This window comes from Pleurodeles waltl, chromosome 5, assembly GCF_031143425.1.
Source record: "Pleurodeles waltl isolate 20211129_DDA chromosome 5, aPleWal1.hap1.20221129, whole genome shotgun sequence".
In the NCBI taxonomy this organism is placed as follows: Eukaryota; Metazoa; Chordata; class Amphibia; order Caudata; family Salamandridae; genus Pleurodeles; species Pleurodeles waltl.
In genome coordinates, this window is record NC_090444.1 from 733,255,963 (window position 1) to 733,272,433 (window position 16,471).

The 16,471-nt window shown below is 42.4% G+C and overlaps 1 protein-coding gene across 1 annotated transcript in view; it reads right to left on the reverse strand.

Moving 5' to 3' along the window:
* FH (fumarate hydratase) overlaps positions 1 to 16,471 on the reverse strand; it is a 133,343-nt gene that overhangs the window by 72,716 nt on the left and 44,156 nt on the right. The window contains exons 4-6 of the mRNA XM_069234690.1: positions 7,375 to 7,551; positions 3,763 to 3,945; positions 1,079 to 1,244 (exon numbers count right to left, since the gene is read on the reverse strand). Of these exons, the coding sequence (XP_069090791.1) occupies positions 1,079 to 1,244; positions 3,763 to 3,945; positions 7,375 to 7,551 (526 nt within the window). The remainder of the gene's footprint in view (positions 1 to 1,078; positions 1,245 to 3,762; positions 3,946 to 7,374; positions 7,552 to 16,471) is intronic.

Sequence of the window (16,471 nt, forward strand, 5' to 3'; positions counted from 1 at the left end):
GCTAAATGTAGTCTCACAAGAGTACACGGCTGTATCTTCCCACCACTTTCAAATGTATACCCATTTACTAATACATTTATTAAGTATCTGTGATCTATGAGTTTGCTTTTTCTTCGTACATATTAAGAAAGGAGTTCTCACACAGGACCTCGCTTATGTAAGGGTCTAAATCTGGACTGGATCATTCTGTTTTAGTCGTGTCTGTCAGGCCCCTAAATTACCGGGGTCGCAGCCATGGCCCCGGCAGTCCGAAGGTTTCACCCAACTTCTCTCAGCTGCCAGGACATTGTGAACGGAGTCTCAGTTCGGAGGCTCGTGGCCAGGGCGCATCAGCAGTGAGGGGCTCTATTACAGTCTTAAACTGTTCAGATATTACTCAATCAGCTCAGCAGCAAATGTTCAAGCTGGAGTGGGCTCAGTTATGCTTTAGATAAGAGGATTTTCTTTAAAGCTCCATAGTGATTAGGGTGCAAGTGAGGACCCTCAAACAATAAGGGCGCTGACCAGAGCTCCTTAAATGCGAGGCCTTCAGCACTGCGCTCATAAGCAGTCATGAGGCGATGTGCAGTTTTATAAAAAAAAAAAAAAAAAACATATAAATGAAGTATGTGATCTGTGCCAGGGTCCCCCGGAAATGAGGTAATGAGCAGTGTCTCATGAAAACCATCTGCACCACGTTTCGGGACTGCACGGTCCACATCCTAAAATGCTCCTGTACCTATTAAAATGTGGTGTGTTGCAAAGTAACTACACACCCTCATCTTCACTCTGTCGTAGTGTTTAAAGAGCTAAATTAATACCTCTGTCAATCATTTTGAACTGGCATCAAGCACAGGATATTTTGTACACTGCCCCTGCACCCCAAACAAGACTGCGCCCACACGTGACTCAAAGGTTTGCATTGCAGTTTCTTAATCCCAAATAGCACATTTATAAATATTTAACAATTAGTCACAGAACAACTTTCAAAGGAAAGAGTTTTCCCATGCTTTTGAAACAACTGTATTTGTTGTTCCGTGCTGCGGGAGGGGGGGGGGATGCAACGCAGCAATAAATTAACTTCGACCACAGTCCTTACCAGTGAGGTCAGACACTTTCGCAGCAACCTTTTCTGCAAAGCCAATCCTCGTGTTTAGTCCGGTGCCAACCGCAGTGCCACCCGCTGCCAGTTCATACACCCGGGGCATGGCGGCTTTTATCCTAGCTATGCTGTACTTCATCTGCTGTACATAGCCACTAAATTCCTTTAAGAAAAACAAATATGATTAAAAAAGCTAATCTAAACATATGAAAAATACATTTATCTATTGCTCCAGTTTAACTTGACATTGCATAACCTTCATGGGCTACTGCTTTGGCAACTATTCGCAAAGGAAAACAAGACATATTAAGCAACATACAAGCAATTAACATTATTTGAGTATTCACTTTGCCAACAGACATTAGCAAAGGTTGTCCACGTGCTGCACTCCATTTTATAGAATGATTAACAAATATGCATCAAATGTCTGAATTACCTGCAAAAAAATATGTTCTCATTCTCAATGGATGTTTTTTCTTCAAAATGGTTCGACCCCGTCCAATCTACAAGTGACGGGTCTCGTGCTGCTAATCCAGTGAGCCGCCGCATCACTTTCTATTATTCCAACAAGCACACAAAACACATATTCAAAATGAGTTTCCTGAAGGAAAACGCCTAACTCCCAAAGCAATCTAATGTAGGGTCACACCAAACTCTGTGTTTCGGTTTCACAGAAGCCTTTGTCAAATGAATTGTGCCCATAAGCCACACAAATTCATATGAACAGGTCCATAAACATATAAATAAAATACTGCAAATCGCGTTATTCCGAATATAACAAATTTCAATAATTGGCATATTAGTAAAGCTGCTGTAAACTGCAATTATTCTCAAATACCACAGAATTAAAGAAACTAATTATATTAAGAGATTGTTAATATTTATGGCCATAGAAGACAAAGGGCTTTAAGTGGGCCGGGTTTTGCCGGGTCAAAGTCTCGAACCGATCCCCAATAATGTCCTTAACTTTACTGGCAAAAGGCTGATCGATTTCTCACTGGCGATTTTAAATACTCTTAAGGTATTGCATCAGAGTGATGAAATCCCTGTTTACATTTCACGTTTTATTTCATCTTGTTTTCCCTTTCTTTTAAGATATTTTTCTGTATTTGTTCTTGCAGCACACGAGCCTTGTAAAATGCATATTTTGAACTGGGCAGCCTCTAGTGTCTGAGTGAGTTCCGATTCTGGGTAGTTGTTTCTGAAGGCTCGTAACAGAGAGCTCTGAAGTCAGGGCGAGTGTCTCCCAGTGCCCGCCAGTGCGTCACAGAGGAGCGCAGACTCCATGCACATCCAATCCTGGGCCTCTCTGCAGAGCGCACAGTGATAGTTGCAGACTGTGCCAATGCTAACCGTGGCAAAGAGTGGGCTTTGCAAATGGAGAATTTCAGAAAGATGTGGGAAGGAAAGAGGCTTAAGTTTCTAGACGAAAGACTAGAAGAAAGCAGTGTGAAAAGAAACAACGAGCGTCGGCAACCCTCTGAACGCCACCACTCCCTCCACGGATCTTACTAATCTTTAAGTTGTTATTAATTGATCCCTTACAGCTAACAAGCAGTGACAAAGCCAATAGGGCTTGCTTATTTAGGTATATGCGTTTGCAGTTGTGTTTCATGTCTGGGTTAAGTAACAGAAAACTCAGAAAGGTACCTAAATACAGGTTAGGCTGCAAGGATTTTAATTTTACATATTGTATGTCATGTCTCGAATTACACTGTCCACGTCTCCTGGAAAGGATTCAGAGTTATGCTTTCTGGCCACGTCCCTTTTAGACCTCGCATTGCCCTCAAATTTTTCATCCCACTTAAAGCACTGACAAGACAGGCTCAGAAACCAAGTGAGGTTCCTAACTCGATACTCCAGGGGCACCCCACTTTCTGCACGCTTCCCTCTCTCAGTAGGTTTTCAGAAGACCGACAAGTAGAGGAGGTGATTTTGGTAAGCATTGGGGGCTTATGAAAAATAATCAATCACCAGAGACACATACTAAAAAGGAATCCTATTCTTCATGCCATTGTAATGAGATCTACCATCAGTCTAAGAAAATGGAATTTTATTGGCACATTGCTTTCTGTACAAAGATCTTAAGCTGTTGTAAGACTTTCTAAATGCTGTTTTTCCATACTAATACAGCTTGTGCGTTTCAAGTATAAACATCAAAATGACCTAATGCGATAAACATGATAAAAATGTCTATCCTTTAGATCCATTATGAAAAAGTGGCAATTTTAACGTTGTGTACCTTAGCTTTTTCGAGAAGCTTGCCAATCCACGCAAGAGAAAGATGCAGGGGAAGCAAGGCGACCAGAAGCAATTCACCACTGTGACATCACCTTCCATGCAAAGTGGCCTACACAACCCACCACGATGCACTCCAGTAAAACAGAGTCACTTCATGCAAGCACGGAAGGGTTAGGGAATGAGCCTTTGGCATCTTCGAGGCCTTGAGTTTGTTCATTGGCTTGGAGAGTGTTCAGCAACAATACCACGCAGGTTACCGATTCCCTACCTATTTGTGTCATATGGTAAGGAAGGGTTAGGGGCTGCATAAAACCCACTGAGTGAAGAGATCAAAGAGTAATACAACGTTTAAAGGATGTGTTGGGCATCATTTGGCACAGAAGTTATTGCTGCCTAGGCAAGAGTGCACACAGCTTCCCACATTCTGCAGCGAGACTTACCTGACCGAGGGAAAGCGGAACAGCATCCTGGGTGTGAGTGCGGCCAATTTTGATAATGGCAGAGAACTCCTTCGATTTGGCGTCAAGAGCGTCGTGGAGCTTCTGCAGCCCTGGCAACAGAACTTCGTGAACTTCCTTGGCTGCGGCAATATGCATGGCAGTGGGAAATGTGTCGTTTGAGCTCTGCCAAAACAGGTAATAACATTATGAGCTGAAATTGGAACATTGAATTCGAACTGAAATGTTAGTTTGTAGCAACTCGAAGCCTCTCTCCTCCTCTGCACTATGTAATGTTGATTTGGGTTAAAGAGCTTAGGGGCTAGATGTATCAAACGATTTTGCATTCGCAAACGGTGCAAATCGCAAAATTCCACTGTTTGCAAATGCAAAATCGCCTTTCATGATTTATTAAAGGAATTCGCAGTGCAATTTTAAAGAATCGCAACAATAGCGATTCCTTAAAATTGCGACTCCATTTAGGGAATTGTAAATTGCGATTCTCTTAATAGGAAATCTCAAATAGGGAATTCCTATTTGCGATTTCCAAAGCACATGTATCAATTATTTCCTAAATGCGAATTGGGCATTTAGGAAATGCATTTACCACCAAATCCAATTTGGTGGTAAGCATATGCAATTTTTAAAAGTGCATTATAAATGCATTTTTAAAAATGACATGTAGCGCACGCATGCCCCAAGGGCATGTGTGCGCTTCACATGTCCGCAAATATTTTTTTGGGTGCATTAAAGGGGGCCTTAGGCCCGCAGCACCCTGGGGTTTGCATTACGTAATTTGTGAATTCCTAACAGGAATTTGCAAATTAGGTAATGCTAAACCATTCATCCCAATGAATAGGGATAAATGGAGTCCCGTTCCCTAATTGCGATTCAGTAATAGCGTTTGTGAATTTTAAGAAAACGCTATTACCGAGTTGCAATTTTCATACATCCCATTTTGCATTTCTTAAATAGTGATTTCTTAAAATTTGCTATTTAAGAAATGAAAACCGGGAGCTTGATACATCTGGCCCTAAAAATCCTTCCAAATGGACTTAAAACGTTGTGTCTTGAACAGTAGCTGTCTGTCAAATCGACAGCCATCCACAAAAAAGCCACTTTTTTAACGAATGAACACTTAATTGTTTGGTTAATTACAATGATTTGAGCTTAAAAACATCAATAAAGTTAAAGTCAGTCGGCATACTGTATGAAAACCATTTAAAGTCCATTTCACACAGAGACCAAAAATTTAGTTCAACGCAGCGTCTGTAGGAACAAAGTTAAAATAAAGTAAAACAGTGTATATCAGGTAGAAATTTTCAACATGATCCTTAAACGTAATCAGTGGAGACCTTATTTACAATTGTAAGCTTCTTGATCGGATACTCATCATTAACGGTACCGTCCATGCAGACACAGCTGCTTCTGGCTGGCCCCTGTGTGTAATGGCACACATCACCTCAATAACAACTTGGAACAAAGTCATACCCGATGGTTAACAATGGTGGAATCATTCTGTCACCTTTATTCTGACCCGATAAAAGATTCCAACAAAATAGTCATCCACCACAACGAGCTGTATCAGTCACTGACCCCCCCCCCCCCCACCCCATCATGGAGCTTGCTACTCAGTACATCTGCATGGGCAGCTAATTCACAACTCTACCTCACCACCTTCTGCTGTCATGTTCCATTGTTTGACTGATCTAGGCATGCCTCTGGGGGCCTAGGAGGGTGTAAATCATAGCAGACATGCCAGCACTCGTACACTTAAAGCAAACAAGGCCTGTTTTCAGTCTGGCACGGGGACACATTCGGGTGTCTTGCCAACCTCATTTTTTCCCAAAACAAGTCATAGTAAAATACATATGGTTATACATACATATAGAGGCTTTTGTTTGCGCTCTTCATCCTTTGGTCTGTTCAAATGTCATACCAAAACCAATGGGAGAGGAGGGGAAAAGCTATATGGGAAAAGTCCCTGAGCCGATATACATAAAACGTGGAAAACGGCTGACAAAACAAGAAGTTACTATGCCCCGTTCGTTAGTGCTCACCAGGCACATTACATGTGTTCTTATAGAAACCTCAGCCACAAAATAATCTTGTGGCACACTTCATTATCAGCTCCTCACCGGCAGGTGGGCTCAACCTTGCCGAGGGAGGGAGCAGTTTGATATTCTTTATATTCTAAGGGAGATCTTAGGAGATGAAAAGGTTAACAATATCTCCAGGGACCCCTAACCCAAATTTTTAGTTAGATGGGCAGTGTGATATGGTTAAAAACATAACGATGGATTTAGGCCCAGATCACTGTACTGGGGGTGAATGTTTGACAATGTTCAGCATTCCGTCCATCACTTGTTGTTTTTGCTTTGTCGCCCTAAGTGGGAAGGGTATACCCAGACGTGGGTCCCGTGCTTCCCATGCCACTGGATTCAAGCTAGCCTGGCTGAGGAGGGGTGAAACCCCGAAACTGGTCCCAGGATGCTTGTTTCCAGTCCAGGGAAGACCTGGCCTAGCAGTTCGGGCTGGACTGTTCCCATGGAGAAAAGGGTCAAGACTGATTTGCATATGGCTGGGTCCAAACTGGAATGGCATGGGCAGCAAAAAAACGATGGATTTAGGCCCAGATCACTGTGCTGGGGGTGAATGTTTGACAATGTTCAACATTCCGTCCATCACTTGTTGTTTTTAAAAACATAACACGACACAAAGAGGCACTTACTGAGCCCGTGTGTCTATTCTAGATTGACATGTTTCATCTGCTTCTCAACATCCGCAGATTTAATCAGGACCTCATTCACATTTTGATTCTACCTACTACTGCCAATGGCTCTCTTCACTGTGACAGTCTTTTGCTTTTGTGCGCGTGCACATCCACCTCGAAAGTAGTCAATTTCTAAGCTGGGGTTGGTAGGTCAATCTCTGCTTTTACTTTATTTTTTATTTTTTTTTACATTTTTGCGGGTGTCATTTTGTGATTCACAATTTTTTATTCACTCTTGTTGTTGCAAACATATGCACACCACGTTTATACACTTTTAATATATATTGCACACGTCTGCAGAAAAAAAAAGTAAATAAAATTGCAAGCTTGCTAAGACCAGACCTATTGGCTTTACCGATGCTGGTTCCTTAAATATAGAAGTGCTTCACGAGAGCTGCTACAAAAAATTTACCCTGTGTCATTATGCATACTTGGATTGGTATTTAGTCCAATATCCAAGCAATATTTTACATTTTTGTCACAGATTAATACCAATGAAGAGCAGCAACACTTTGACAATATCTAAAACAGTCCACGAGTATCCGCAGAATAACCACTACACCGTATACGACAATTACAGAAAATAAGATGCTTTTCTGGGTGGGATACGCAGCAGCAGGGGCGAAGGCTTGCATGTTGTTTTGTCTTTTGGGCTCAAGGCATACCTAATTATCATTTTGATTAACATGCTCCTCAATGCTCTATTTTACATGATGGGGAAACACTCCCTAGAACTACGCTATGACGTACCGTTGACATAACACATGAGAGCAGTGTTAACAGCAATTCAGTTTCAGAACAGTAGGTATTGAGCAAGTTTTATGATCAGGCGCGGTGCAGACCTGGCTTTTGTTGACGTGGTCGTTGGGGTGCACAGGGTCCTTGCTGCCTAGGGTTCCTCCCAGTATCTCGATGGCTCTATTGCTGATCACCTCATTTACATTCATGTTGGTCTGAGTTCCAGATCCAGTCTGCCACACCACCAGCGGGAAGTGGTCGTTCAGCTGACCAGCAGCCACCTGCACAGGAAGTACACACGTGAAACCAAATGCTGAGATACAAGTAACATTGTAACAGGCAGAAACAGAAGCGTGCAAAATGGCACCAGACAGTTCCCGCCAATCAGTGGGCACTGTCTGCTGACATTATTTGTATTTGATAGAATTAAACACATTCCTTAGCCTAGGGCTTCACTCCAGCTTACTCCTCCCTCAAACCGCCACACCCTGACTTCACTTGTGCCTCCTCAGAGGTTTAAAAACTAAATTACTTTGCTGTTAAACCTGATAGCTGCAAGGCAATTTTCTGCATCCTCGGTGCTAAAGCTCCAGTGAAAAAGTGCTAGGTTTGTCTTCTTCGACCTCATCTAAACATTCAACAACTGGATTATTTCTCTCCCCATACAAAGGACCCGAGGACACATTGTAACACTGTCAAAAACTAACATTTTTTTCTAGCCAAACGGTTAACAGGTTCTTATCCAGTTTACAAACTTTGGACCAAAATCACGATTATTACCCTGGGCACAAATTGGGCGACCTGTTTTTTGTTTGTTGCTAAAATGATTTTCAGTAGGAAAAGTCTGGAGCTGATTGTTGAAGCAAATAACACTAATTTGGATTTTTCACTTCTTGGAATGGGTAAAAAAAAAAAAAAAAAAAACTTGTATCTCCATCATGTTATTCCCCATTCCAAGGGGTGCAAATCTGAATGGAGCGCAAGTTGCACCAGCTTGTAAACACCACACTCTGGTCTCCTGACACTGAACAGATGCACAGTTTGCACCTAAGATAATGCACAAAGTACTGGTCTATCAGAATGAGAGCCTTTGTTTCCTATTTCATTTCAATATTATTTTTTGAGTTCGAGGCCTTTTTAAATTTGGTAGGTTAATGTATGCAACAGTAGGACCACAATGTTTCTATGGCAATCTTTGAATAACTGTGGAAACTTGATTAAGAATAATTTTAAGGACAAATGCAAGACACTGGGATTGTTTACTTTGACATTGTTTAATTGTGTTGGCTAAGACGGATGTGCTTTTTAGGTTGAAGCATACCAGATAGCGCAACCTGCAATTATTGGGGACATGCTGAAAGCAGACCTAGGAATGTATTCCTCCTGTTGCTTACCATTGGCTTCGCTGGCTTTGTTTGTTTTATGTCATCCTAAATGTATTTGTTCCCTCCTGAGGAGCAGAGCCTCTTCACCACATCTCGGACCGGCTCATTGTATTTTTAACGAGTGCTCGCTTTCCAGGAACTCTTTATTTGGGAGGCACTCCAGGAGAGTGCTTGAGTTTTCAGTGTTTTCCTTATATGCTAGTTCACGGGGGCAACTGCTGCAGCGGAGTACTTTATTTCTTTGAAAAGGTTTCGTACGCGAGTTGATAACCCTTTTCTGACCAGGATGATTTAATATACAACCCACCACTCATGGCTGGCCACAATAAGCTTCTCTCCATATTCCTATGGCATGCAGTTCTCTTTTCCTCGGGGAACGACCTTTCTGCATGCTTGATTCTGCTTACATCTGGCGCTATGAGTTTATCAAGCAAGCAAGCTTTGCCCATGCTGGAGTTCAGACATCGAGCACTAAAGGGTCCTATAAATTGTGTTGCAGTGGCACCTTTGCTGTGCATTCAGAGACACAGGTCAGATGTTAAGTTATGCCTTCTGACAAATTTCTGTTTAATCTGTTAAAAGAGAGGTTGGAGTTAACTATTCTTCCTCAGACTGCGAAATGAGAGGAGGTAGTTAAGTGAACTATGTGGCATTCTTGTTCGGTACATGAAGTGTGAAAGGAAAGGTTGCACAATGTAATTTTTTTCTTCTACCACACAACAAAATGTCATTATCTGTAAATGAACTCTATCCATATTTCAGAATATGTAAGCAGTTAAGAAATCAAAAATGAAGCATATTTTTTGTAATTCTCAAGTGTGGTGAAAACGGATTTTAATAGGAACAAAACAAATCAGTACACTTGGTGATATGCAAATGAAGTATATGCCGAAACCCAATTCCAACACATCATTGTTAGTGTGCAGTAAAACTGTATGTCTGTGCAAACTTAGTGGCCATATCCGTGGAAATGTGTTTTCTGCAAATGACACTGCGCCACTGCACCATGCTTTAATAATATGTTTATGACAATATGCTCCAATTTGTGCCACCAGCTATACACTAAACCCTTATCTCTCTCCTTCTGAATAAGTCTGACCTTTGTGTGATGCATGGATTTATCACAATCCCTATGACTTCAACGGTGTAACATTAATTACAGCACCCCCCTCTAAAATGCAGGTACACCTCAGTGGAAACATCCTGTTTCTGTGCAGGTCTTGAAGGAAGCATCACACTATAATTTAATCAGCACTTGCTCAAATAATTGCATACACTTCTCAGCTTTTATTTCAGTATTGAATGTTAACATACAAGTGCTGAAAGAGATTAGCCTTCATCAATAAAGCATACATGCAGATTACTGGATTACCATCTGTAATACTAATTCACATCCCAACAAAAAACATTTCAAAGGATAATAATAGGACCCACTGAAAACTGTGCTGAGACATAATCAGAGGGCATCTACAAATGCTCAGTGATATAATCAAAAGGAATATAAGGAAGTGTGTAAACAGATATTTCAAACAACAATTAGAAGAATCACCCAATATGCTTCTTTCACCAGCAACACTATTAATGCAAATCTTGGTAAATTGAGGGATGTTTGTCAAATAGTTTTATAGCATTTGCTATCTTAACTGAGCCTCTAAGCATTCCTAATGTTTAAACATCACTCGCTAAAGCAAAAGCAAGCAGGGAAGGCTTAACAGAGTTGCCAATAGATGGATAAAAACAAAGGTACAGGATAACGCATTACTGTAAAATCTCTGTCTCTTAAAGCGGTGGGCGGAATGTTTAATTCAACCTGCGGAATTGGTAGAATTTAGGGCTACGCGTTACTCTTGCAACAAGGAGTTCTGGCCACATTCCACCAATCGCCACATGGCAGAATTTTTTCCCGCGAGGCTCCTGGAACGTGAGCATGAGCGAGATTTGGCATCCCCTTGCACCATTTTCTAACTTGGGCAGTTGTAAGGAGTCACAAGCAGTCACGGTGACAGGGCTGCTTCTCAAGTAGATATGCGGCAGCTCAAGGAGATTTTCTACTCGAGCAGCAGCTAAACACCTTGAATGGCCATGTACTCTTGCGCACCGCATGGTGCCACTCACACTGTTTTTTTTAGCACTGCTTACGTTACAGGCGCAAACTTGCAGTGTGAGCAGTACGACATTCATATTTCCACCTACTGGCAGAACTCTGCAGAATCTTTATGTAACAGCAGAATTCCACAAGTTCTGCCCACCCCTAGCCTCTTCTAGAGACCAGAGACTTAACTTGGATGGCAGTATTGCGTGAAACTCTCAAATTAATTCCACGACTCACAGTTCATACTTTGTACATGCTTAGTTACTCCTTTGCCCATATAAAATGTTTGAAAATACCCATGGTGTACAGCATCACTAAAAACCAATGGCAAAGCTAATATGTCCCAAAGGCAGAACCTGTTGGCTTCGCCAATGCTTGTTTAACTTTGAGATCTCTTGGTCTGAACGGGGACTGTTTGCGGGCCGCGTAGGAGCTCCCGTCATGCTCCGCCGCTAACCACAGGCTCGGGAAGAATGCCCGTTAGGAGTCAAACGTGCGTGTGGCGGCGCCGCGTTCCTGAACGCGGAAAAAGAGTTTGAAGTTCACCAGGCGCCTAGGAGGCTTCCGATCACGCTCCCCCCCCCCCCCATTTTTCATCATTTGTAGTGGACTTGGAGCGCTGTCTCTCCGATATTTCGACCTCTGAGATTTCTGCTGAGGGTGGAATCCGCTTTTTGCCTTAAAGAGGCTTGGCAAGGGAGCGTTTGGAATCCTGCCCTGAGGAGAAGAGGACTGGTTTCTCTAAAGAAAACAGAGGTGAGGTGGGGGCTAAGGACTACAATATTCTCTCTCAATGGGGGAAGTTTCGCTTTTTTTTTCTTTCTTTCTTCTTTTCAAACTTTACATCTGAAAAAGTTATACTGCTGTGAGCACTGCCTGGTGAGCTCCTGGTGCAGTACATTTTGAGCACATTGTGAGTCCTGGAAGGTTGTTGGTCAAAAAGACACTGCCCCCGCAAAAACTATTTTCTAGCGCAAATTTGGCACAAATTTGGCACAAGCCCAGTTTCTCTTCCAGAAGTCATCTGCATAGGGGGGGAGAGGCCCAGATCTCCGCACTATCTGCAGGGAAAGGGACGCCCTGCCTCCAGGGCTCCTAAAGGAGCACGTACTGTTAAAACAAAGTGCCCAGCCCCATCCGACGATCACCTGAATATGGATCAATCTTTAAATACTGCCCCTCTGCCGACTATTGACTCAGCTCTTAGGGATACTTCTCCTCTCAGCTTACCGCCCTCTAAGACTAGCTCGGGGGGTCAAAATTCTGGCTCTGACTCTCTGCTTGAAGAAGCTTAAAAACCCGGACCTAGACCTGGATTTAAATGTGCAGTTAATAAATAAAGTTAGCCCACCTCTGAACCAATCAGCCTTGAGCTGTAACTCCGAAGTTAATCACAGCCGGGCTCTGGATATGGGTGCAGGCTCCAAGCTACTGTATCCTCTGTTTGGTGGACTGGTGAAGGGCCAAAAGGGTGTTGTTCCTTCACTGACTCTACCCCTCAGGCAAACAGCTCCCTACTCGATCTATCCCGCGAGTCAATTTCTGCATCAGGGATAAGTACTACAGCCGGGCCCCCCCCCCCGAACTCCTCTGGCAATGGACCCTCTGAATTGGCCCAAGATCAGCTGAATTTACAAGTGGGCTTTTCTTCTCATGCATCTAGAGACAAGGCAAGCTCCGATTTCCCTTCAGAAAATTTGCTCCTTCAGATCTTAACGGAGTTAAAAGCTTTGAAAATTTTGTAAAAATGAGGCAAACCAGAGAACGGAATCGCAATTGAATTAAATTTCTAGTAATATACAGCAACTTAACTCATGTATCAAGGAGGTTGAACAGGGAGTATCTGATCTGGAGGATGCCCACGTCTCTGTGGAACTGTCAGTGGCAAAATGTCAAGCAGATTTGTTAGACTTACAGATTCAGCTGGATGATGCGGAGAATCGCTCACGCAGATCTAACTTGAGATTTACAGAAATCCCTGAAGGGTTTGAAAATGGACAGACTGTCACAAACTTAATCACGGATCTTATCCTGCATCATGTTCTCTCAGAACCAGCGGATAAACATTTGGATGTTACCATAATGCGGGCCCATCGGGTTCCCGCAGTACAGCCACCCCATGCAAAGCATCCTTCAACAAGCGATTAAGAGTAAAATACATCAGGTCCCTGGCGATTCTGCCTTCAAAATTTTCTCAGATATGTCCGTGGCAGCTGCACATCGGAGGAGATAATTAAAAGGGATGATTCTGGCATTCCAAAAATCTGGCGCTCTGGCAGGACTTGTACAGCAATCTAAACTTAACGTGTTTTTTCAGGGATATTCTAATCTAATTCATACAGTTGATGCTGCTAAGACTTTGTTGCATTCAATTCAGAAACGGTCTGGGCGGGGGGGGGTAGGTGGAGAGGGGAAATATGAATAGGAGAGGGGGAGAGGAGGACAGACTATGCACTGGGAGGGGGAATCTTGCTTCAGAAAGGTGGATTTCACAGAGTGTAAATCTAATGCATCACTATGATACTTATATTCCAGTCCTTTTGGAGTCTATGGTATAGGGCACCATGCCAAGGCACCTGATTAAGGAAGGATGGGGTAAGGGGGTTGCCCCGGATTGCTCAGATGGGAGGGCCCCAGGTATCGGCCACCCAAGGGTCGGGGTGGGTGCTGAGAGGGTTGGCAAGGGGTACAGGATCCTGGTTTTCCACACTAAATCGTAGCTACGCACTATTTAGAAAGATTAAGCTTATAAAGTGGGTGAGAATAGTTGGCCCAGGCCAAGACTCGAATTCCCTTGTGGGTTCAGATCACTTACTTCCTTGGCGATCTTTTATGAGAATTCAACGGCAAGGTTGAATTTCTCATTAAGAATAGTTTCCTGGAATGTCAACGGGTTAAATAATCGGAGGAAAAGGTCTGTAATTGAAGAGAGGGTAACTGCCCTAAATCCCTCGGTTATTCTTTTACAGGAAACTCATATCCCAGTTTAAAGTTGCGGGTTTCCACATGTTTAAAAAGTTTGCAGATTTTAAGGTGGTTGCCCGCAGCCCCAGCAGCCCATAGAGGCGTGGCGGTCTTTCTAGCTAGAGGCCTCAGTGCTCAGGTACTTGATTTTCTCTGCGATCCTGAAGGACGATGATACTGGGTGCACTGTTTAATTGCTAAAGAAAGATTTATCTTCGTTAATTTTTATGCACCCTTGCTAGATGACCCAGCTCCTTAGGTTGGGCTGTTTCAATCCCTTTTGCAACTATCAAGTAAAATTATTATTGGTGGGGATTTTAACTTTCTTCAGGATCCAATTTTGGATACCATTGTTAGGGGTAAGAAACAACATAAGCCTAGAGCTGCCAATTTTTTTAAAGACTATGCCAAAGTGTTGATGCTCTGTGATCCTTGGAGAATGAGCGTCCCAAACGAGAGAGAGTATACGTGCATCTCAACCCGGTTTAAAAGCACCTCTCGCATAGATTTTTTTCTGATATTTAAAACACTGCGTTTTAAGGCTCAATCGGTGCGGGATCCTCTGGCTTATTTGACCATGCCTCCCTGGTGCTGGCAGTGTCTCTTTTTTCAGAAGTATCCAAGCCTCAGCCTAGAAGGTGGGTCTTTAACCAACAACTCCTTCAAGATGAGGGATGGGTACAGATCTCTAAGGACGAAATAAGTGAATTTTTCAAACGTAATCAGGGATCTTCAACTCCGGCTATAGTCTGGGTTTCGTTTAAGGCCTTCTTCAGGGGCTTGGTAATCGCCAAGGAAGCAGCAGACGAATATTCTCAGAGACAACAAGCCAGGGCTCTGGAAGAGGCACTGCAAAGGTGTTTAACTACTTACCTACATGCCCCCATTGAAAACAAGAGACAGTCTTTTGAATTAGCTAAAAACGCACTGGCCAACAATTTTTTAAGAAGGTTGATCTAGGATATCAGACTTATAGGCCAAAGGTATATGAAGAGTCTTTTCACAGGCAAATTCTTGGCATGGCAAGCTTGGGATCGAATTGCTGGCAATATGATACATGCATTGAGATGCTCTGTCACTGGGGTTAGGCATACTGACCCCAGAGCTGTGGATGAAATTATGTTAGAACATTATAGGCGAATGTACGGCCATACCCCAGATATTGACCCTAGGACCATTAAGGAATTCCTGGGCAAACTGGATATTCCTAGTCTTACAGAAAAAGACAGCAATGCTCTAATACAGCCATTTACGAAGTTAGAACTCCTTGAGGTTTTCAAGAACCTCCCCACGGGAAGGCTTGTGGACCTGATGGCTTTCCGGCTGAATTTTTATAAAGGTTTCATTAAAGTATTCATTGTAGATTTTTTGTCTTTAATTAATGGCCTGCTTATGGGCGAACAGATTCCCAATTCTTGGCACTCAGGGAATGTGGTTAGCTTTCCCAAAAAGAATAAGGACAGGGAAGATCCTAATGCATATCGTCCAATCTCTTTCCTAAATACAGATCATAAAATTATTACGAAACTTCTGGCTAATAGGCTCAACGGGGTCGTCAATAAACTGGTGCATCCCGATCAAAACGGTTTTATTGCTGGTCGGCAACGTGCAACTAATACGCACTTCTTAGCTGATGCTCTTGATTATTTTGCTAATAAAAATTCTGCCATCATCCTTTTATTAGATGCGGAAAAAGCATTTGATTTGGTTGTGTGGGACACACTCTTTGCAATGTTGTCTAGCTATAAGGTGCCCTTTGAGGTCTCTGCATTAATTCAAAGGTTATATTCAAACTCTGAAGCCAAAATTATTATTAATTCTGCTTGGTCAACTTCAAGTACAACGTGGGACTTGGCAAGGTTGCCCTCTATCCCCCATACTCTTTGCTCTCTTCATTGAGCCTTTAGCCATTAAAATTAGACAAAATAATCAGATTCACTCCCCCTTGAAGTCAATGGGGAAGATCAAACTCTATGCTGATGATATCATTATGTTTTTAGATGAAGAGCGCACCTCCCAGGAAGCGGCTTTTAATGTGTTTGACGAATTTGAGCAAATTGGTTGCTACAAGATTAATATGAGTAAGACCGATATTATTCTGTGTGGCACTTCTTTTATTAAACTGCTCCCCGAATTAAGCCATTGCGTAAATGCTAGGCCAAAGAGATACCTTGGGATTAACTTTTCGGCGACATAGGAGACCTGTATGACCTTAATTACGTCCCGTTGCTCTCGAAAACTCAGGCTTTGCTTGCTCAATGGGGGTCTCTCCCCCTTTCTATATTAGGTCGAATTGCATTGATCAAAATGTCAGTATTACCATTATTTAACTTTCTGTTATCAGCCATTCCCTGTGTTTTAACATAATGTTTTTTTTTCAAACTGGAGTCTATGTTTCGCCCATTTATTTGGCAAAATCAGAAGGCACGGGCAGCATTAAGCACATTAAATGCAGATAGAGAAAAGGGGGGTTTAGCATTACCCAATTTTAATGATTATTACTTTGCCTTCTTTGCGCATTATTTCACTAATTTTAAAGCAGATCAATCTGTAGGCTGTTTATTCACTAATAACTTTCGTGAATTAATATGCAGGGAGCATGATATTCTGAATCCAGCACTTTTGGTGAAATCTCCCCAAAAAGTTCGCTATAAGATTCTTAAATGGCTCTTTAAGAGAAAATCAGTTTTTTTTTTAAAGAAGATATTCAATCCCATATTTGCATTTCTACACTCCTCTCACACAGTTTATGCTACGCTC